We start from the raw sequence: 25,365 nt of genomic DNA on the forward strand, positions 1-25,365 counted from the left end.
GTCTTCCGTGTTTTGCAAACCATTCATTTGCAATGGAGCTGGTAGTGGAGAAACGGTCTCTTAAGACCAATAATCTTAGGCGGCGATCTTCACGGTCTTGTGTTCTACGGCGGCGTCCAGTGCCCCTTGCTCTTTGCGTACGGCCTTCTTGAAGCCATGCCTGACAACACCTAACCACGGTGTCTACACTTCTTTGCACTCTAACTGCAACTTCCCGAAAAGAAAGTCCAGCTTCCCGAAGTCCCATTATCCGGCCCCTATCAAACTCACTAATTTGACGAAATCGTACAGGTCTCCGTACTCTAGGCATCGTAACCAATCGTAAAGAATGTTAAGAACCACAATCCGCCAAATTTGGATCTTTACTGCGGCTGACATATTTATTTTTAGATTGTTAGTGAATTTAAAAACAAAAAGTATAAAAACCGGAATCTCCAACTGATAAGGCTAAAAACTTTATCACTTATTTATTTCAGTAAGATAAACAAATTACAGCAAATTTTACTGAAATAAAATCATTTAAACTGGGTGTTCGGATTTCTATGTCACTTAGTATATAATGAGGCACATTAAAACGTCGCTGTTAAGGGTAATAATTTTATTATTGTCCTATATCACTGGTTGTTAGCTATTAATTCCGTGAATTTACACGTATGAGATGCGGCTTAGATGTGTAATACAAATGACCTGCATTACTTGTGTATTATGAAAACGTTAATGAAGCCTAAATCTAATTTGTGTAACAAAAACCAAAGTAGTTTTAGTTTAAATACCAAAATATTGACCTAACCTAACCTAACCTAATTATGCCCCGAAAATGTGTTTGCAAAAGATCTTAAATTTAATTAATACATCGGCGCACCAGCATATCCAATACAGTGTGCAGGGATCAGTTCAAGTTGAAACAACGAATAGAAAGGCCATGCCATGTTGTGGGTGATTATGTGAGTTTTTTGGTTTAAACGGATAACGAAATATGAAATAAAGCACCACCAAGGCTTTGCCTAATATTTTATTTTATTTTAAACGTTCAAAATCAATCTTAATTATATGCTCAGTAATGTTAATGTTTAAATGGCTTAATAATGAATTTTTAATTCTCTGTAAAGTAGATTTATTTTATTGATGATTAAAAAATTAGTTAGTTTGCAGTTTTATAGCATTGTATGTCTCTCTCTACTGCCTTCCCTTATTATGGAGTATTGAGCGCTCTCGCGTTTCTTAGTCAAAATAGAAAGAAGTGACCAATCACGACGCAGATTGTTACTTTTTATTAATTGTGTTGTCATTGGCCTCCTGGCGGAAGATCCCTGTTAAATTGCAAACACAAAGTGTATAAAAAGGCAGCACATCTTCCGATCGGGATCTAGTCGTCTTACACCACTAGCCCCCGCTAGACCTTGTTTGCCTAGTGCCTTTACTACGATTCTGCGTTTTATTAATACCTGAGTGAACATTTCTTCGATCTAAGAAGACGTCGAAGTGAAGACGATTCCAAAGCTCTTTAGTGCTTGAATGAATACGAAGCCGTGTTGCTACGACATCATTACAACATACATTATAACAGACTTATAATTACCTCGCTGAAGCCGGCTAACAGCTCGGAGAGAACGTTCACTGGCCAGATAGACACGATCTTTGAAACAGGGAAAGACAGGTTGTCTTTAAGCTATTTCAGATCGTGTCGAACTGACACAGCGTTCCACTAGTCCACTGACGGTCAGGAGTAAATAAAAGTCCCAGGTGAGCTTGGAATTACTCCTCCCTCGGTGGCCAAGCTGCGGTAACACTCTGCAGACGTTCCTGTATCCCTGTGAGACTCGAGGCATCCACTGTGCCCAGAATACTAAACAAATATTCATGTAAGACAAATTCATGTAAGAAATAAACCTCGAACTGTTCAAGTATTCTGTTTGCGGTGGCACCTTGCTGACCGAACTTCTTGCCGAGTGGAAGCCTAGATCAGATAAACTCCACGAACACGAGGATGGAGTCGAAAAACGTTCGCTCCTCCTCCAGACCGGCGGTCAGAAATCATCCAGAATTCCCAAATACCTCGGAGGATGGTCCGACTGTACGACAAGCATTGGGGCGGGGTGAGTAATTCCTGTTTACACGAGTTGTCCTCCTCGCTCCATTGAATTGTATTATCCTAATGACAGACGTAAGGGGTGTGCAAGTCTCTCAGGCTGGGTTAAACTATTGCTTGCTTGCTTGCAGTCCAGATTTTGCTCAAAAAATTTCTTTTTGTTGAAAAAAAAAACAGAAACGGAGTTTTTGCGATATGTATATTAATATAATAGTCTCCCGTTTTATACCGCTGTCGCGGCTTTGGGAGTATAGCAGGGTAGTCTGCTATATCTAGGGCCTACGGTATACAAGGAAGGTAACATGGCCAGTGCTACGCTTCAACCGTCTATTATTACCCCTGGTTTTACCCAAGGTACTCATTTTTATTCAGGCTGAGTCGACCTGGGGCCTATAGACATTTTTAAAATGTCTAGATGTTCTTGCCGGCGGTGGGATTCGAACCCCGGACCACCGGCTTGCGAGTCAAGCATCCTACCGCTTGCGCTACGCAGGCCCTTTATGTATATTAATACCAAGATTAAAAGAATGAGCAAATGTATTGTTAAATTATTTTTTCACACTATATAGTTTCGTCACTACTAAAAATTTACCTCGTCACTGCAATATTTATTGTTTTATTATTGAGAATATATGAATTCGAAGTACCTGAAACTTTAGTATAGATTAATACGATGCTTAGAAGAGATTCCAAAAATTAAGGTCTACCATCAGATATGGTGATATAAACTAAAAAATACTTATAAAAAATAATTAAAAGTCATTATTAGACAAAAATTAAATATATCAGTCACAAAATTAAAATACACATACAATGTGGTAATTAATTCTAGACAAAATTTGAATGCCGTAAAAAAGAAAATGTGGCGATACTGCTCAAGAGTAACAAAAAGTATAAATAAAAAATATAGTTCTCCCTATTTTCCGTCATGTGCACAATCGTTTGTAAAAGAGCAGCAACTTGTTTGAGATAAAGCACTTGTTTTTGTAAATGTATACCTACTGTATCGATGGAAAGTTCAAAGGAAACGGAACGAACGAAAATTGTAGGATAAATACAAGCTTCTTCCTCTAAATTGTAAATCGTATCCATGCACTATATTTGATGGAAAAGACAAAAGAAATTATTCGACGATCAATCAGGTAAAAACAAGCAATGCTACCTTCAGAACTTTTATTTTAAACGTTTATTTTTATAAAGCTGGGGAGCTTATTATGAAAGAGTAAATAAAGAAGAGGTCGATCTCAACAAACGAGTGGAAATTACAGGGTAGCCTGAAAAAAGTTGTTTAAAAAAAAACCTTAAGATTTATAAAACAATGGTTATTTGCATCAGTCAAATCATTCATAAACGATAGTAGTACATAATTTTATAAGATCATCATCGTCACTGTGCAGAAGGCGGATAGTTCCGGCTTCTTTACAGCAATTCCTGTTAAGTTGCGTCCCAATTGTACCGCCACTTAGTATTTTCACCTCTGTTGTTTCTATGGAGTACTTAGGACAAGCATTGAGAGATTTCAAATATAGGTTGCTACAAAATAGTATGCAAGGGAAAATAGCAGGCAAACGCAGTCCAGGACGAAGAAAGACTTCCTGGTTGAAGAACTGGTGAGATATATTTTTATCTTTGTCTTATCTTCTTCTTTACAGAGTCATGTAGACATGGCTCTGTCTGTTTTTCAATGTGCCTCCAGTAAGTTATCATCCCATCGTTCACGTGGTCTTCGTACTGGTCGTCTTCCTATTGGGGAACCATCTCTTGCCGTCTTTACTACTCTATTTGATGTCTAGCATTCGGCTTATATCATTCCATTCTACTCTTCTATTTTTTACCCAGTTCTTGATGTTCTTCACCTTGCATCTACGTCGTATATCTGTACTTCTAGCTCTGTCCCATGATGTTTTGCCATGAAATTTTTTAAGTGTTTTCATCTCTGTTGTTTCTAACATCCCTTTTGTCACATTTGCATCAGGTCGTGTTTCTGCCCTGTATGTCATTATTGGCCCCTGATGACTGTTTTGTAAATTCTGCCTTTTATTTCTTTCCCGATATTTTTATTTCTCCATATTGTTTCATTCAGGTAACCTGCGGCTCTGTTTACTCTATTCACTTGATCTTCCACTTCTGTTTCGAGCTTTCCGTCGTAGCTAGATAATGTGATGCATAGATATTTAAACTCCATCACTTGTTCAATTATCTGACCTTCCACCTTCAATTTAGATCTTAGTAAACCATTAATTTTATCTTTTTTTGAGGAAATTATGTTAAATTTTCTGGCGGTTATATTAAATTGGTTCAACATACGTTGGAAATCATCTTCACTTTGAGAAAGTAGTTATTACTTTTTTTATTATTTCATCCATAATCAGGTCGAACAATAGATCACTCAGGGAATCTCCCTGTCTTATTCCATTGCCAGCCTCAATAGGGTCAGTTAGTACTTCTTCTACTTTTACTTATATTGTGTTGTTTTGGTAGATATTTTCGGTTGTTCTGAATATTTCTAGAGGTATGACTCTTGCGTACAATAAGTGGATAACGTCTTTTAATTTGACCGGATCAAATGTCTGCTTAAGTTCCACGAAACATAGATATGCCGGTTTGTTGTATTCTAATCATTTCTCTTGCACTTGCCTCATTAGAAATATAGCGTCGGTGCATGGTTTTCGCGACCTAAAACTTTGTTGTTCTTCTGCTAGTGTTATAATTTCATTCAGTTTATTTAGGTATCACTTTGGTTGTTCATTTTAGTGTTGTGTTTAATAACTTAATTCGTCTGTAATTTGCCGGGTCCGATTTGTGTCCCTTTTTGAAGAGTGGTATTAGGATACTTGATCTCCATTCTTGAGGAATTCTGTATTGATATTATTTTTTGGATTTAGTTGTTTGGTCAGATTTGGTCCTCTGTAATTTAGGAGTTCGTTCGGTATTCTGCCTTTGCTGGTGATTTTCTATTTTTTAATTTCCTTAATTCTTTCTTTACCTCTTTCTCCTCAATATTTGTTTCTTCGTTTGTCGTCACCTCTGGTGTTGGTGGTTTATTATTGTCACCTTTCGCAAATAGAGATCGAAAGTAGTCTGTCCATGTTTCCTTCTGAATGTGTTTCGTTTTTATTAGTTCGTTATTCTATTTTGTCTTCACTTCTTCTCTAAACCATGGGGTTTATTTTTTGACATGTTAGTGTTTGTTACTTTCCTTTCTCCAAGTGATTCTGTAGCTGCGTTTTGTTATTTTTGAGTTTTCCCCAGCTTTCCTAGTTGTTATCGTTTTCTAATATTTCATTCACAGCCATCTTCTCCGATATTCTTTTTTTGTATAAGTATATTCCGTATTTAATTCTTCGACTCTAATTTTTGTTTGTGTTGGCGCCACTCTCTTGGGTGTGACGTATTTCATAATGATTCTTATTTTACATAATACTAGGCTATGATCGCTACTTACATCTGCTGAGTTGAGACATCTTACGTCAGTTATTTTTGATAGAAGTGAATTACTAAAGTTGTAATAAATTCGTAAAAACCTAGCAGAACACTGTGGTATATCATAAATATTTTTTTAATTCTGCTAGCTTGAACCGTAAGCCAGCAGAATCGCTCCCCTTAAAGTTGGTTTGGTGGTGAAAAATTATAAGGGTGGTAATAAATTAGTGAAAAATGGGTGAAAAAATATTACGTAGGTTAAATTGGATTCCGCTCACGTGTCCCCGCTAGCTTAAGGGTCCTTATATCTCGGTTGGTTATAACATAATCTATCATAGATCTATGTCCTCGGGTGTCATTTAATGTATATTTGTGTTTTTCGTTATAGAATAGATAGAAAACTAAATGAATGGCTAAATTGTTAAATGAAAAACTAGAGGAATAATAATTATGGAAAAAAATCTAAGACGTTCTAAAAAAAAACTACAATAAAAGAAATGAAAATAAAATATAAAATTGCACATTTCAAAAACAGCACTACAAGTACCTTGGAGTAATAGTAAAGGAAAGAAATCATAGAAACGCAGAAACAGCAGAGCTTATACTAACAGATAACAAGATCAATTGAAGACCACCGGCTACACAGAGAGAGATGAACCATACAGGCATACAAAACAGAGAAAATATACCATGTGGCAATTAGACAGGTAGTCACATCCAGCCGGGACAATGTGCTTCAAAGTAAAGATGACGATAGATTAAGGATATTTGAGCAGAGAATTTTGCGAAGAATAACTTATGGGTCCAATAGGAATAGAAACTGGAGAACTGAGAGGAGTAATGAACCACAAGTTTTAACTTAAGATATAGTCAAATTCATAAAAGCAAAGGGACTAAGATGGATGGGAAATATAAAACGAAGAAAAAGATGCGACTAGCAAGTTTCTAGAGACATAAACAACTATGTAAGGACGACCGTGCATAAAATAAAAAAGATTGGAAATTATTGTAACTACATTTATGTCTCAGGCTCATGACAACATGAAAACATGACGTGAAGAAAAGAAACGATTCACCACAATAGATGTATTAAAAGAGCTGTTACAAGAGAGCGGCAATGATTTGACCAGGAATCGAATGCAGTGGCTATGATAGTACAATGTTTACTGATTGATTCTTGTAATGCACATTATAGAAACATAAAAATAAGATGGTTACGTTTTATGCTCTTTAAGTTAGGTTAGGTTAGTCTAAATATCTGTTTAATTTAACTCGAAATTCTCGTTCGCGAACAACTTATTGCGCGCTTGTCTTCCTGCCAATTAGCAGCACATAGAAGCCCATCAACAATCAAATCGACAGATACTGCAATCATTAAAGCATTGATATTTTTTCTCCATATAATTAAAAATGTTTCATTATCTGATTAGATAAATTTCTCAATCACTTCATTCCGTATATTTCTGACACATTTTGTCCTATTTACCTATTCCAGTAGGTGTTTCTACTTTTTATGACATATAAAAACTTAGTACTACTTCGTAACTGCATGACAGAGATTGATAAGTTACTATAAAAATCATGTAGTTTCCTTTTTAAAATCATAATTAACACCAGAGCGTGTATAATTTTTTACAGATATAATTGCTACGTACGGTTTATCCAAAATCGTGACGGAAAGTAAAATTGGAAGTAGTTCAAGGTGCTTCTACGTAAAAAATCGAAAAAAAAATCAAGAAGAAAATATATTAAATTATACAAAACTTATAACAACCATGTAACAAGATACATGCATAGGTGAAGTCTTTAATATTCGAATATTGTCGGAGACATCTTACAAGAAGTAATAATATAAAAGATGAATTAGAAATCGTTTGGAACTAAATATAAATTGTGAATTTGAGTTTAACGATTAACACTTATATTAACACATTGGACGTCATCCTCATTTTACGCTTTTGTTACCAGATACAAGATGGGTACAAGTGTCGACAATATTTTTTCGACCTATGTTCTATTTTTTTTGCCTTGATTTTTGCTATCTACTTGCCTTCAGAGATCGTGATTATTTTTGTTTCATAAATATATCTGCTTTTGTTTTTTGAGTTATTCCTAATTTTCCTGTGATCTCCATGAGGATCACGCGGTACCACAACTTAAATTTGAATTGATGTACCGCGTGACCCTCATGGAGATCGCAGATATTTTCAGCTGAAATCAGTATGTAGTGTCGCTTTTGGTGTCATTCTGTTTCTTTTGTTTCAGAGAGTGATCACAGGAAACAATTCGTTAATCTAAATAAAGCTATAGACATTTAAAGTTATCTAATATCTAAACAGAATTTCGTAAAATGTCTAGAAAATATACCAGATCAAAACCGTTGACACAGGAGGAACTAGAGAGGTTAATTGCGGAAAGTGATGATAGTCTTGAACCTATAGACGATTCAGATGCAGATCCGGATTTTGACATTCAACATGATAGTGATAGTAATGACTCTAATGGAGGAGACACAAGTAAATATGAAGATACTGGTTCAAAATCAAAAATAAGAAGACTTGAAGAGCTTATGCAGGAACCAGGTCCTTCACGAGTTGAACAGTTCGCACAGAAACCAGGTTTTTCACGATTTGAACAGTTCGCACAGTCACCAGGTCCTTCAAGAGTTGAACAGTTCACACAGAAACCAACTCGTTCCCGAGTTGAACAGCTCGCAGAGGAGCCTGAATTTGCATATGAAGAACTAGCAGCAGAACCAGTTCTTCATGAAGAAGAAGCCTTGACTTTCACCTGAGGGCCTGTTGGGAATGACCCACCACACTTTGAATTCACTCTTGGCAAACGACATCGCTATGGGATCAAAGTGTTTAAACTTTGTGCGGCTGGTGGATACACATACGGTTATAAAGTCTACACTGGGAGAGATCTAGAAAGGACAGGAAACGTATCTGATGGTGTTGTTTTTGATTTGAAGGCCCCTTTGCTTGATTCTGGAAGGTATTTGACAACTGATATTTGGTATACCAGTGTCGATCTGGCAGCCAGACTGCTCATGAGAAATACTCATCTTACGGGAACATTGCGGTCTAACCGAAAGAGCAATCCTGCTGCAGTGGTGGGTTCTAGACTAAATAGAGGCGAGATCAAAGCTCAGCAGTCAAACCATGGAGTAACCGTTTGTAAATGGAAAGATAAGAGGGATGTGTTAGTGCTCAGCACATGTCACACAGATTCAATGGGTAAAGTCACGCGAAGACACGGAGCTGCAACCATGAAACCGGAAATCGTGGTAAACTACAATAAATAAAAAGCGTTTATCGGTCTCTCTGACCAGATGAATGCCTACTCTCCGTACTTAAGGAGAACTCTCAAATGGTACCGCCGTCTCATTCTGGATTGCATACTAGGCACAACCATGGTAAATGCATTTGTTATGTACAATGCAAACAATCCAAATAATAAGCTTAGTGTGACGGACTTTAGGCATAAGGTTGCTGAAGAACTTCTCTATCCTACCGAAGAAGCTCCCCTGGCACCACTCCACCATCTGTCAGAGAACACAGATTGCAAGCTGTTGAGGGAGTTTATCAGAAAGTAAAGAGGAGGTGCACTGGTTGCTATGAACGTCTTAAGCGTGAACGAGATAGTAAATATGCTACAGCTGACACCAAAAAAGTCATCACCAAATGTCCATCTTGTGACAAATTCTTCTGCCTTTCTTGTTTCAATGAAAAACATCCTTAAATTAGGTCAAATGCATAAGTTAAATGTGATAAGACGTGTTTAGTTTTATTATAAGCATTGTATTGCTAGTTTTGTTATGGGGATCACATGTACCCAAATTCAAATGGCAGTGTGATCCCCATAGGGGTCACATGCACCAGACTATATATAATTTCTTGGAGAAGTGTATATTAAAATATTAAATTAATACCAAGATTTGATAGAAAAATTTAGAACATAAAAATGTAAACAAAATTTAGAAAGAATGCCATTCGAAGAAATACTACACACCGCCTTTCTACTACAAAACAAACGTTCGACAAAGTAATAAAAAAATAGGCGGATTCTAAAAATGAAGAACCAAAATCGTAATGTCTATTAAAAGTAAAATACTAAAAAATAGTAGTAATAATCAAGTCATCTCCAATTTTGAAAAATAGTGTATCGTATTTAGTAATTTCACACATGTAATGACGAAAACGTAAAAATTCGATGATATAATGTTATGTACATATAAAAATTACGTACGAAATAAACATATACGTTTATTTACTCTGAATTTTATTTAGTTTTATCAGAAACGCGAGAGTTGTTAACAATTCAATAATAATTATAAAAAAATGTTATTTTAATTAGACTTCAATGTTACAAATTCAACCATATTACGTATCTAAGTATACATACTGATTGCTAAAAATAAATCTGTAAATTGTATAGTATACACCAATAAACTGACCATCAGTATTATCACGACCGTATCATTTTTAGAGATGAGTTGACTACAATTTAATTATTTTCATTCTTACGATCTTTGCATATGGGGCGTTAGTAAATATGTGCGACAAACTTCAGAGGGTACTTTTGCATGAAAGCAGAATGACAGTTTGCTACATAAACGTATATCCGCAAATGCTTCGTTTCCGAGATAAAGGGTGTTGGAATTTTTCTTACAAACTCACGGATTTATTTATTGCCCTGAAACCAGTAGATATATGCAAATGAAAGTTGGTGGGTTTTAAGATGTAGTTGCATTTTTTGACCTACAATTAAAAATTATTATATTCATTAATGGCGCGCATACGGGTAATGGTCTGCATTTTCTGAAAGATCAAAATGGTACGCCACTGAATTATTTCAAATTAAAAATTATTTTTGAATTTCTCTTTTAATTTGTGACAAAAAAATCTCTCTTGACTATTTTTCATATGAGGCAATATTTTTATGCAAAAAAGTAAAACGGCATAACGTGTATTTTTCATTTTTTTAATACATTGTCTAATAGACCACTGTCAATAATTATCAGTTATTTTATTTAGCTACTCTTAACATTAATCTAATGTTAAATACAAAATGTTAAATTGGCGTTTCTTTATTATTAAGCTTTTAGTTTGCTACAATATTATTAATTTTCTTTTATCGAAAAGAATGGAAAATTTTTCCAAACACAGAATTGTCAGACATAAATTTTGACTATTGTCGAAGTAACGGAAATTGTCGACAAGCTCGATGATCGTATCCAGGATGTAAGGTACGCCATTATAAAATATTAGCTCGTCTTCATCAACGTTTGTGCCAGGATGGTACATTTAAGAAACAAATGGCTAATCCGCTAATCAATTGTATCCGTTTTATATCCAACGTGTGCAAGCTCTACTACCTAGAGATTTTTTTCCACGCCTACCTTGTTTGACAATGGATTCTTCATAAAATCGATCAAATTCATAACTTTTAAAATGACGCTTTGTTTACTTACGAGGCTACTTTTGGACGATATTGTACACGAAATTTTCATAACAATCACCTATGGACTGAAGAAAATTCACTTGGAATCTGTGAAGCTCATTTTCAGGATCAGTTTTTAGTAAATATATGGCTTAGAGTAATTGATGATCATTTAATCGGTCCACATTTCCTCCCACAATAACTAACAGGTTATTCTTACCTTAGTTTCCTACAGAAAGACTTACCTATTATTTTTAAAGAAATTCCTCTACAGATGAGACAATACTTATGGTTCATGCATGATGGTAATTGTTCCAGAAATGAACATATCATTTTAAAATATAAAATAAAAATATAATTCTTTACACTTTTCTTAGTCTAGAATAAGTAAAATATTCACTAATATCAAGTTGCTCGGGATAGCCGACTTGTTGGCGCCACCACAGCCTCTTAAATAGTTTTCACACCTAAATACAAGAGGGGTAATCTAAACTTTTACGCACCAAGTATTTTTTTTGTTAGTTCGTTCTCACAGATCGCCCTTGAGGCATCGCATTTTAAAACACTCTCAATTCACGTATAAAAATATTTCTCTATGCCGAAATCGGGCATTTTTCTCATAAATACGGTTTTCTCTTTTACGTGTGATAAAGAAAGAATTATTTGATATTGTACTGTCAGCTACGGTCGTTTTGAACCTCTCTACTCTAAAAATAGTTAATTATAAGTCGATAAACTAAAGGTGATTTTATTTCTCTGGAGTTATATTTGCTCACATTAACAATCCTTATCCTTCAACGGTCACTGAAGAACCAAACCTATGGAGATACATCCACTCACAAGTCCTTTGAAGTAAGGCTTGGAATCAAAAGATTTCCAACCCTCGAATATAGGGAGTCAGTTACAAGGCTCCCACTCATTCGTGGTCCTATCGAGCACAGATTATTTGATGAAACAGGACTGAAGAAAGAAAAGGATTACACACGCCGGAGAGCAACAGGAAGAAAGAATAATGGTTTCTCGTCCCTAGAAGAAAGATTGCACAAGTTGACCTTCATTCAAGATTAGACACGTGTGTTTTGTGAAAAGTGCGTTATGTGCTGGTAAGCGACAGCGGTAATTAAATTGGATACTTGAAAAACATTTGGTGAGGTTAAAACTCTTTCTATATTTTCTATAATCACTGCATGCACATAATGTATATTGGTAGATATTTGTCTCGACTTTTATTTGTTTATTAATATTTACATTAACTAATGGCTTTGATTTGACATCAGATCTTTCTTCTCAATATCGCTAAAGATAGCTGACAATTGTTTATTATACAGATTGTCTCACAGCCCGCTCTCACGAATAATATTTGTTTATCACTCTAGTAAAAATACTCTATTAAAATTAAAATCGCGTCTTAGTTAAAAAAGACATTTACACTAAACAAAATCAATCACTCTTATTTCTCGCTCAGCATATATTTGCAAATAAATTCACTTTAAATAAAAAATGGAAGCTTTAAAGAAAAAGCGCAAATCACTTAAAGCATCAATTACACGTATCTCATGGTTTATAGCCAATAAAGACACAGAAAACGAAATACTTGATTTGAAAATAGGAAAGAAAAACTTTTTAATTTTTTCACACAATATGAACAAATTCAATTAGAAATCGAACAGACTGATGACAGCGACCAACAATCAGCTGATCGAGCAGATGTTGAAGAAAAATACTTCAACACACTCAAAGGTTTGCAAAGAAAAATAATAGAATTAAATTTAACAGAAAATAAAGTACCTAGCTCAAATAATAATGCTGTTTCCAGTGCGAGGCTGCCTGAAATTAGCATGAAAACCTTTACCGGAAATTTCTCAGAATTCAATGAATTCTTTCAACTATTTGAAACTCTGATCACAAACAATTCAAGTTTAAATAATGTGCAAAAGTTTATATAATTACAATCCTTCCTCAAAGGAGAACCTTTAAACTTAATTAGCAGTATCGAAGTAGTAGATGCAAATTTTGCTATCGCTATAAAAACCCTAAAAGAAAGATATGATGACAAATCACGAGTGATTAGTACTCTTATAAAAAAGCTGTTAAAGTCTCAATCTCTAGTTAAATGCACTCCTCAGGTACTAAGAGATTTTCTTGTACACACGAAGCAAACGCTTCAAGCTCTTAGTAATCTCGAAGTTCCAATTGAACATTGGGACCTCCTTTTAATAGAAATATTTTTAGAAAAAATAGATTATGCTTCTCACAAGGCTTTTGAATATGAAGTAGGTTCTAAGAATGTTCCAACACTCAAACAATTTTTTGAATTTCTGGAAAAAAGATGTAATGTTTTAGAGAAACTTAATTACACTGAAACTCAGTCAAAGTTTAATAATAAAGTCACTCAAAAAACTACTCATATTTCCACTATAAATAATAATAAATCTAGCTATGAAAATTGCATATTTTGTAAACAAACTGGTCATAAAATATATCAGTGTAACTTATTTAAAGACACAAATTCTCGAGAAAGGTTTAATTTTGTAAAGCAAGCACAGCTTTGCAGAAACTGTTTTGGCACTAAGCATTTTACTGATAAATGCATCTCTAAATACACATGTAAAATGTGCAATAAAAGGCACAATACACTTCTGCATGAAGAAAATCATTTTTCTCACACTCATGAAAATAATGTATTCTCTCCCACTCGAAGCAATCAAAGTGCTTCAAATTCACATGATGGTAATCAAAGTCACGCCAATAGACAACAATCACGCTTTAATGCACCACAAACCTCTCAATCGTCCGCAAGTATACAGGGTGATTCACAAACTCGCCATAGTGCACCACATATTTCTCAAAGTCATTTTCATGTTCCTCAAAGGAGTAATAATGCCCAAGTTACTCAAAGAATTAATTCTCCACATTCATATAATGAATCACCAAACACTTCTACTCACTTAAGCACTCAGACAAATGAATATTGTCTACTCTCAGACACACAAAGTCAAAATTCATCTTGCATCTCTTCTCTCTCCACTTTCAATCCAAAAAACGAAGTTTTGCTAGCCACAGCGCTGGTAACAATTTACTCTAAAAGTGGACAACCTGTACACGCAAGATGTCTTCTCGATAATGGATCTCAATCGAGCTTTGCAACAAAGGATTTAGTAAATAAACTAAATTACTCTACCACTAATAAAAGATTACAAATTTCCACAATCTCTCAAAATTGTTCCATCTCAAATGAAATGGTAAACATTGAATTTTTCCCATATAAAAACAATGATATGAAATTTGAAGTATCATGTACAGTTTTGGATAATATTACGTGTAAAATACCTCAGGTACCTCTAGATCGTAGCAAAATAAAAATACCAGCTGGCATAAAGCTCAGTGATCCCTCTTACTCCTCCCCAGGGAGAATCGATCTCTTATTAGGTGCTGAAATTTACTGTGATCTATTAAAGGATGGTTTAATTCATATTGGAGCAGGTCTTCCAGTGCTTCAAAACACTCATTTAGGATATGTCATGTTCGGTAACTTATCTCCACAAGTTTCATCTAAGAAAAGGATGCACTCTCACTCAAACTGTAACTATTCACACTCGAATCATATTTCTTTATTTGTTCAATCTCACACTGAAGAAGAAAATATAAATAATCTTCTCCAAAGGTTTTGGGACATTGAAGAAGTTCCCGAAATAAAGTATTTAAGTCCTGATGATGAAAAGGCTGAGAAAATATTTAAAGCCACAACACAAATCCTACCGAATGGACAGTTCCAAGTAGATTTACCCCTATGCACGCCTAATGAAAATAATAAATTGGGCGACTCTTTCCAAATGGCGCGAAGGCGATTTCTAAATTTGGAAAACAAATTCTCAAAAAATGGTTCTCTTTACAAACAATATAAATCTTTTATAGATGAGTATGTTGAATTAGGACATGCAAAATATGTTCCGTTGTCTCTGCAGAATGTACACTCAGAAAACAAATATTTCTTGCCTCACCACAGTGTAGAAAAAGACACTTCTCTCACAACTCGTTTGCGCGTAGTTTTTGACGCATCCATGAAAACCACTTCTGGTTTTAGCCTTAATGATATTATGTTAAAGGGTTATACCACACAACCAGAACTATTTGACACTTTAGTCAACTTTAGACTCTTCAAGTATGTATTCACATCTGATATAAAAAAGATGTTTAGACAAATCAGAATAAACCCCAACCAAACTTTCTTATTAAATATTTTGTGGCACAACTCTCCCTCGGAGCCGTTAAAATGTATACAATTGGAAACGGTTACCTATGGAACGAAACCAGCTACCTTCCTTAGCACACGATGTTTAATTGAACTCGCAAACATGCATAAGGAAGAATATCCTCTCGCTCATGATATCCTCATTAATTTTTGCTATATTGATGACATACTATATGGTACAAATAGTATTGAAACACTCACACTTGCGCATGAGCAAATCACTGCACTGCTACAAAAGGCAGGCATATCTCTTCACAAATGGTGTTCAAATTCACCACAATTTTTAGAAAATATTTCACAATTTTCAACTGACTCTACGTATGTTATATCTTCAGAAAATCATTCCAATAAAATATTAGGTCTTTGTTGGGACTCTAAATTAGATAGTTTCTCTATTTCAGTGCCAGAAATCGAAATAAAAGATTCCTACACTAAGAGACAAGTGCTCTCGATAATCGCAAGTTTTTTCGACCCCAAGGGATTAATTAATCCTGTAATAGTAACTGCAAAAATAATAATGCAAAAAATTTGGCTTTCAAAAATTCAGTGGAATGAAAGTTTAGACTCTACACTCTTAAATGAATGGTTAAATTTTCTCAAACATATTTCAGCACTGAAACATTTAAAAATTCACAGACCTTTTTTTATTGAAAATTATATATGTAGTATACAAATACACGCATTTTCCGACGCTAGTGAAAAGGCATACGCCAGCTGCATATATATTAGAGTTACTTATAGCTCAAGAAATGTCTCTTCCACACTCATCACCTCTAAAAGTAGGGTAGCTCCAATAAAAACATTAACGTTACCTAAGTTAGAACTTATGGGTGCTGTTTTATGCAGCAAACTCACTAAAAGAATAGTTGAAATTCTAAATGATAAATTAACTCAAATAGACTCAATAAACTGCTGGACGGACTCAGAAATCGTACTTGCTTGGTTAGGCTCACATAGCTCGAGATGGTCACAGTTTGTTGCAAATAGAGTTTCTGAAATACAAGGAAACCCACAATTTAAGTGGCGATATATAAAGTAAAAACAAAACCCCGCAGATATTGCGTCAAGAGGCATGTCTGCTCCTGAACTTCTAAACTCAAAATTTTGGTTTCAAGGTCCCTCATTTCTACTTAATTATGACTTAGATTTAACTTCTTATGATTCAAAACCAAATGTAAGTAAAATACCCGAGGAAAAGAAAATAGTTAATCTAGCACAAGAAAGCCCAATAAGTTTCATTGAAAATTTATCTCTCAAATTTTCAAACTTCTCAAAACTACAACGCAGTATCACACTTATTCTCAGGTACATTCACAATTTCAAGTTTCCAAATGAAAAATATGTTGGACCCTTCTCTGTTTCAGAATTAAAAAATGCTGAAAATTTAATAATAAAACTTTTGCAAAAGGCACACTTTTTTCGAGAATTTTCTTGTCTTAAAAATAAGGAGATAATTTCAAATAGAACAATAAGTTAAATACATTTATTCTCGTACCACTGTGCAATCATGGCAAACTTGGGTTCATGCCGAAAAATACGCACTAAATTCAAACTAGGAACAAGTCATACAATCTCGATTCGACGACGGCACGAACAGACAATATCGCTGCGAACACCGTCCAAATTTAACTGCGAACATTCTTTGTGTTCGTCCCAAAAACCGACAGGCCGTGGTTCCTGACGAGCAACGAACGAACAGCTCGCAAGCGGTTCGTCCCGTCGAACAAATTATACGAATATAGCGTTCACAAACGGTTCGCGAACAGTTCTGCTCGCATATGTGTACCCACCTTTACACTTCCCAAAATCAGATATTCTAGTAAAAATGTGACCAGGAAGAAAGGGCAATTAGCATAAATCAATTGACTGACAATGTCTTTAAAACAGTGATAATGACACGATTATAGAAGATAATATTGTATATGGAAGATATGAAACTATATATTTAGTATATATTTAGTTTTGTTTAAAAGATTTTCACTGACACAGTAAAAATATTTTAAACAAAACTAAATATATAGCACTTCATTTAAAACAATTAAATTTTAGCCTATTCTCTTCTCTGCAAAACAATTGTACCCATTCTGATAAATAGATTTTGAACAGAAATCTTCTACAATGTTAGCACTAACTCATATTAAAGAAAGCTAATTTTGATCTAAGAAGAAAAGGAATAGGGTAACAACATAAAAAAATATATAAAAAAAACTGATATAGTTGTACCAAGGAAAATTTACGCGAAAGTGTTTAACCAATTTTAAGCAATATGCACCACTGAGCACTATTTAGAGTGATAGTCAAAAGGGTCCTCTGTCCTACAGAGGCAAATTTTGATAGAATAAAAACATATAAACGGAAAGGCAAGTGCTGAATATAAAAATAGTATAAGAATTAGCAGTAAGTCAGAAGAGAAATAGCAAAACCAAAATGGAAATTTGCAGGTCTGCATCAAATATGGAAATTTAGAGGAATAATCTAATGGCACAGTGGAGATCTTTGGAAAACAGAAGAAGAATATATATATATATATATATATATATATATATATATATATATATATGGTTTCAGTTGTTTTCCGGGTTTGACTCCGCGTTAAATATTTTTGGTTTTTAGAAAAACCATTGTTTTGACGACGTTTCGGCAAGGTCACACTTGCCATTGTCAAGTCAGATTCTGCTTCGTCTTGATGTTACAGGCGAACTTCGCCTGTAACATCTTCCTGTAACATCTGTTTCTTTTACTTCCATATATACATATATATATATATATATATATATATATATATATATATATATATATATATATATATATATATATGAATAGATATTAGTAAACAAATGAAGGTTATATAGTTATGCATGTTATGGAACTAGATAGTTTGGAGTTAGCAGTAAATTAGTAGTCTAACAAGTGGTAGATTAGATAAGTAACGACCATGCAATTGGAGGTTGGGATTCCAGAACATGAAGAAGAAGAAAAACTAATAAAGTTCCAAGAAACAGTTGAATATAATGTGTTTATTAATTGAACAGGATGTAGTACGAAATTGACTAAGTATTATCGATATTAAATTTCACTGATACCCCTATACTACTACTTAATAACTTACTATTGAAAAAGTAAGTTATTGATGTATAAAGTAAATATTTTAATATGCAAATGGCTGATTCATCGAAATATTTTAGCAACATATTAAAGGTCACAGTTGGCTAAGAAAGATAATAAGCTTCTATAAGAAAGATCTATTTCTATAAGATGCAAAGAGAATGAGTAATTCTCATTCAAAAATATACTGTGATATAATTATAAGCACAATTCTACAAGATTTAAGGAAATTAATGATTTTGTAGTAATGAACTAATTTATAAGCCACTTGAAACTTATGGCAACAGGTCAGTACCTATTTGTTAAAACTATCCAATGTTCAAATGAGTTACAAAATGCAATTAGTATAGTGACATTTATTGCAACTAACATATTCGAGGATTACTTTACAAAAGCTATTGATACTTGAATATATAGAGTTCGTCAGTAGGAAAGTTTTGATCTTGTTCTAAAGCAGATGTAAATGTAAATATTTTATGTCTTGTTTCAGAAGGTAAAAATAGGGATCTAAAGTGACTATTGCAGATATAAACCACTTTAGTAAATTACTTTATCATTAATTGGAAGAACAAAAAGAAAATATTATATTGACATGATTTCTAAAGGTTGGTTTAAAAACAGTAAAATAGGAAAAAGATGGCATAAAAAATTTATACTTTCAAAGTACTGTAAGACAAGGGCAAAGAATCACAATCTACAAGTAAGCAGAAGGAAAATAGGCAAATGATTTAGATTTAGGAAAAGTTTTTGCCAAAAGTATGTTAAAAATGTTATAATTCATGATAATTTCCTAAAATAAACGGGGCTAATAAGTAAATACGATAAAAATGTATTTAAGTATATTAAAAAAATTGTGAACATAAAAAAAATCATAAAAATATACCAAATGAAGGACAAATACATACAAGAATACAAGGAATAAAAGAATATAGATTCATAAATTTGAATGACATTCCACTACAACTGTCCTGTACAGCACATAATTTTAGATAATTGTTCTAATATGTGTGAAAGGAGAGAAAAAAAGTGTAATGGAAAGAGTGAAAAAGAATAAAAAGAAATAAAGACACAATACAAAAATTTACATTATGAGAATTGGAAATTAAAAAAAAAATCTCAACATCCACTTGGATCAAAGTATTGGTAGCATGTTCACATTTACAGCATCTGATAAATAATTTAATGAGACTAAATGGTAACCAAAATAAATGCCTGCTGATTTATAAGGACTGCCCAGTAGTTCTTTTGGAAGACAAACACATTAAAACAAATAATGTATAAGATGTAATGTTGAAATCCAATCAATAAGAAACTTATGGATCATTTAGATTTACTTTTAATGAATTATTTTTAAAATAAATGAAAATGTAGGTGTGCTTTTTATTTAATTTCAAAACATTCATTTTAATTAATCACATCTGATAGTCAAATACCATTAGTTTACAGTGCCCCTTTCCAGGTAAGTTGAGTACCTCTACATACGCAAATAAACTATTTTTAATACCACACTACGACCTTAATCAGCTGCGATGCATTAATAAAGGCAAATACCACAATAAATACTAAATGTAAACACTTAAAATACACATATAATTTATGTTTTGTAAACGTTTTATCTGTACAGAGTAAATAAATATTTGTGAGATCTAACCTCAATTAACGCCGTCAAGTCTTTAAAAATACATGCAACAATTGAGTTTGGAAGTACTTGCCTATTTTGTTGATAAGGTCAATACACTGTGAGATATGTGGAAACTGCAATATTTTCCTCCACTTTTTGCTTTTTCCCTTGTTACTATCGGAACCACCTACAAAATAAAGTAACTGAAGTCTCTACTTACTCTGTTTACATTACAAAACATACCCTCTCTTGCTTTTAAATAAACGGTATTTGCAACTATATTTTCTAATTCCATTAGTTCCAGTTTGAATACTTGATATACCCGGCAGTTCGGGCCTAGAACGACCCGTTTCCATTAATCTTTAATCTAAAAGTGATAAAATTCAAAACCTAAAGGGTTTTAATCACTTTTTTAAAGTCTCATGCACTTTCCGGGAACTGTCAAATTGTATTGTTTCACCCTCACATCGAAGACGGCAACGCACGCTAGATTGGAACGTGGATGTCGCTCATCGCAGATCGCGTTCAAGTGAAGCACTGACTGTATATGGGGTGTGTCCCGAATTTAACCCTGTGTTACACTTTGCACCCTTAGTAAAAGCACTAACCAAACCACTACTTTCTCTGCAGATTTTACACAGCCGATCGGCACCACGGCACACGCGTTTTCGTTGCTCATGAGCTTTCGTATGCGCCACAGACTCGGCGATTAATGACAGAGAGGGAAAAGGTTGAACAAAGATGAACACTGCTGTATACACTAGGACAAAGTTTACGTAAAGTAAGGTACATTGCATAGTTCTGAGGCGTTCGTTTTACGTAAAAGTAGGTTTTGTGATAATTTTGTAGATAAACCAAGAAATTTAGGTTATTTATTCCGTTTAGAGGCTCTGTAACAAGTTTTCTGCAGAATAACTATCAAAGAGGTACTAGTGTAGATCTCTTATTTTGTTTATAAGATATTTAGTAGCTTGGGTGAGTTTATTCTCCCTGTTTTTTCCTTATATTTTCTATGAGCGTTTTCAATCGCAGTATTTTTTCTCATGATTGTCACCTCTATATCTCATTCATTTTCATTTAGATGTTTTACTTCTTTAAGTTCTGAAGTTATGAGATTCTGATAAGCTTCTCTATCTTCTGTCGATTTCGATTTATTAGAATGCCTCTCAGTTATCATTGCTCTCCTCTCTTTTCTAGTGTTAATGTATTTTGCTCTAACCAACCGATGTTTACTCCCAAAAGTGATTTTATTAACTACTGTAACATCTTGAATAATATTTTTTTGTTTGTGATTATAAAATCAATTTCGTTTTTGGATTCAAGACAGTTTTGGAGAAAGACGGGCAAAGACCCTGGAAGGGTCTTTGCTTGGCTGGCTATGCCCTTCCACTCAGATCTCTCTTGGACCGTTTTCCTCAATTTTCTTATATTCATGGTTTTCAGATCGTCTTCCACATCCAACCATCTCGTCCCGGGCCTTCTTTTTATCCGCCTTCCTACCGGCTTTCACTGTAACATCTTGTTTGTCGTTTGCGTATCTTCTTGTCGCTGAACATGTCCCAGCCATGAGAGTCTTTGACTTTTCAAAACTCTTACAATGTTATACCCTTCATTATGTTCATTCAACCTCGTCATTTCTCCTGATTCTTCATGTGCAGTCTTCCTCGTGCACCGGGCCATATACTTTTCTCAGTATCTTTCTCTCGAATGTCCAGAGTTGGGCTTCCTCTTTTTTCGTCATTACCTAGGTTTTACAACCATAGGTTACTACGGATCTAATCAAAATTCTGTAGATAGTCAGTTTGGTCCTTTTGTCTAATAATTTCGATGTCATCAATCTTTTATTAGCATAGTTTGTACAATTTCCACTGGAAATACATACAATAATTTCGATACTTACGGAATTCTTCTGATTGATTTCTGTGCCGAGATATATGAAGGCATCCACACGTTAAATAGTATAGTTGTCTATTGCTATATTTTCATTCTCAGGTTTTCTTTTGCTGGTCATGTACTTAGTTTTTGTTTCGTTTATTTTAAGCCCTCTTTTTTGTGCTTCAGGATCAATTTCTTTGAACGTTTAAATTAGTCGTGTCTTGCTTCTACTATACCCTGGCCGCTGAAAACATGGAATCCAAGGTCGCATGATCACTCAATGCAAGCATCGACAGTCGCTCGAAACTAGACCTTATGGGAAACTGTTTACACCGTCATTATTTGTGTTATGATACTATAACTTAAATGTTTTATGTATCATGATTTGTGTTTCACTTTCGCCGGCTGGTGAATTTTGTGAAAATCTTTAAAATTAATGTAAATCAATAACCTCTAAAAAACGGTATAAATATATTATAGCGATATTGTTAGTTCGTTTTTGTTAAGCGGTGTAAACGTGGGAAAAGTGATAACATAGGAAGAGGAATATTTAAGAGTGCGTGCCATTCACATGATCATTCCATCTTTTCAGCGGCTCAACTATAATAATGGCGACATGGTCTCCATATGCAGTAATTTGTACTGTTTTGGTGTTTATATGGCTGGTGTTTATATGGACACTTCTGTATTATCTTCTTTACATCCAAGTTTAGCGTTAAAATCGCCCATTAAAATTGGGTGGTGGGTTTTTCCTTTTCCATAGCTCTATTTATATCTTCATAAAAGATTTGGATTTCTTCATCGTTATGGCTTGTCATGAGTCATATACTTGTATAATTTTAATAGAGCTATGGCATACCACAGGTCTCCTAAGTTTGCTGGGGGGCGTGGCAATCAATGTATCAAGTCTATATTTCGTCTGTAACTTCGAAAACGTCTTACTCGTATGCGCCCATCAGAGCCACCCAAACAAAACCTAGATTTATCACTGAAGCAGACAAAATTCCATTGGCCACTCCAGGGTTGACAAGCTATGACAAGCACCATTCTAAGCGTATAATGATTTGATGCTGTGCAAAGTTAACATCAAAAGCGGACGGTAAGCTCTCAGTAATATTCCAAGTAACCTTTGACTAACTGTTCTTTTTAAAACTACATTTCCTGTAGCTGCAACTAAATCATTTCTTACTTGATGTACAATGTCCCGTGTATTTCTGAGAGCAAGAAGTCTAAGATGGCGCAAATCACGACCCGCGATATTCTAGGACGTTCAAAGTCTAGACCCTCTACGACGCCGATAAGTATCATCATTGGACCACCACCTCCAAACTTTTAACAGCGTTGATGGATTAGAAATGTGGGCTTACCGACGTATATTACGTATATCCTGGACTGAGCACGTGACCAACGAAGAGGTACTACGCCGGATAGGTAAAGAGAGAGAGGTAGGAATAAGTATAAAGAAAAGAAAGTTGGAATACTTGGGTCACGTTATGAGACATAATAAATATAGAGTACTACAACTTATCGTTCAAGGGAAAATAGACAGCAGAAGGGGTCCAGGGAGGAGAAGACACTCGTGGCTCCAAAACTTGCGGCAATGGTTCGGATTATCATCTGCTGAACTATTCAGATCTGCCGTAAACAAAGTCAGAATAGCCATGTTGATTGCCAACGTTCGGAACGGACAAGGCACATGAAGAAGAAGAAGATGGATTAGATTTAACTTTTCGTGAAATTTCTCGTAAGCCAAAACCGGCCTCTCTCATGCCTACAATGTGTCCTTTATCGAAGTCGCTTAAATGATGAAATTGCCGACGACAGCGAACTTTTGGCATTTTAAATATTTTGGGGAAATCAAAAACAATCCCAAATGGTCAAGATTTTAAGATAAACTAAGATAACATAAGATAAGATAAGTTAATAAGAAGATAAGATAAGATAAGATAAGATAAGATAAGATAAGATAAGATAAGATAAGATAAGATAAGATAAGATAAGATAAGATAAGATAAGATAAGATAAGATAAGATAAGATAAGATAAGATAAGATAAGATAAGATAAGATAAGATAAGATAAGATAAGATAAGATAAGATAAGATAAGATAAGATAAGATAAGATAAGATAAGATAAGATAAGATAAGATAAGATAAGATAAGATAAGATAAGATAAGATAAGATAAGATAAGATAAGATAAGATAAGATAAGATAAGATAAGATAAGATAAGATAAGATAAGATAAGATAAGATAAGATAAGATAAGATAAGATAAGATAAGATAAGATAAGATAAGATAAGATAAGATAAGATAAGATAAGATAAGATAAGATAAGATAAGATAAGATAAGATAAGATAAGATAAGATAAGATAAGATAAGATAAGAACAAACTTACCTTTTTTTTTTGTTTAAGAAAAAAAGAATAAATCTTCACATAAAGCAGAGATAGCAAGTTAAAAGCTTTATCACATATATATTTTTAGAAGACTTACAAAAAAATACTTATGATCCAAATAAATATCCGTATACAATGCGTTGCATTTTTGTTGGCCATCAGTATATATAGTTCTAAAAATTATAATATATAAAATTATCAAAAGTATAATTGTAAATGCCAAGTATTTTTTTTTATTTTTTAAATGTAAAAACACATTTCCAATACTTGATCGCCTCGGCCACTAATTTGGATCGTCGTTGTGAAATGTATTAATTTTACTACTATATGTTCAGTACATTACACTAAATTTACAAGACTGTTTAATCAATTGATTATGAAAACTCCAAAACCACACCAACCTCCACCCAAACCCTGTCACCATCGACGGTATAAATGAATTGTGTGTGTAGTATGTTACAGACCTATAAGCTCTTACATTATATACTCAGTTTCGTTTATTTAAACCTACTACAAAAACAAAAAGACCACTAGGAAGACCCTCCTGAAGAGGTAATATGACAGCTGAAAATCAACATCACAAGAGCTGGGAGGATAGAATTAACAGGACCATATCCTACAAAAGGAGGAAGAAGAAGAAGAACAAGAAAAAGAAGACAAAGAAGCATGTTCGAAAATAAAACAGTTATAATAATAATTGATTTGATGCATTTTTTCTGTATTTTCGTATTTCTTTTTTTTTTTTTTCTAATAAATAGACTTTCTTTCTTATTTTTTATCTTAATGATATGTTCATATGCAGTTTATTGTTATTTATGTTCAGAGATAATAAACCAATTGTTTGATTTCTTTGTTTATATTACTAACCTAACCTAACATGTTTCTTTACAAAAAAACTGTACGAAAAAATGGCTGACATTATTTTGTGATAAAAAGTCTTATTGTATAATTATAGTAAATCATAACTGCAATATTTTTTTATAATGGCTTTGAACATTGAAATTACAATTTAGATACGGTAGATATGTTATTATAACGTATCTAAATTGTTAAATTGTTGAAGTGAAGCAATTAAAATTAAATTATTTGATTAGAATTAGTTTTGTTTTGTTTTCAACATAACATTATGTGTATGTTATTATTAATGGTCATGATGAA

General features: G+C 33.8%; 1 protein-coding gene across 1 annotated transcript in view; it reads right to left on the reverse strand.

Moving 5' to 3' along the window:
• Gprk2 (G protein-coupled receptor kinase 2) overlaps window positions 1–20,631 on the reverse strand; it is a 400,249-nt gene extending 379,618 nt beyond the window's left edge. Inside the window, exons 1-2 of the mRNA XM_072523056.1 lie at window positions 20,179–20,631; window positions 20,027–20,122 (exon numbers count right to left, since the gene is read on the reverse strand). Coding sequence (XP_072379157.1) covers window positions 20,027–20,122; window positions 20,179–20,230 — 148 coding nt within the window. The 5' untranslated portion in view covers window positions 20,231–20,631. The remainder of the gene's footprint in view (window positions 1–20,026; window positions 20,123–20,178) is intronic.
• Between the last annotated feature and the right edge of the window lie 4,734 nt (window positions 20,632–25,365).

This window comes from Diabrotica undecimpunctata, chromosome 2, assembly GCF_040954645.1.
Source record: "Diabrotica undecimpunctata isolate CICGRU chromosome 2, icDiaUnde3, whole genome shotgun sequence".
In the NCBI taxonomy this organism is placed as follows: Eukaryota; Metazoa; Arthropoda; class Insecta; order Coleoptera; family Chrysomelidae; genus Diabrotica; species Diabrotica undecimpunctata.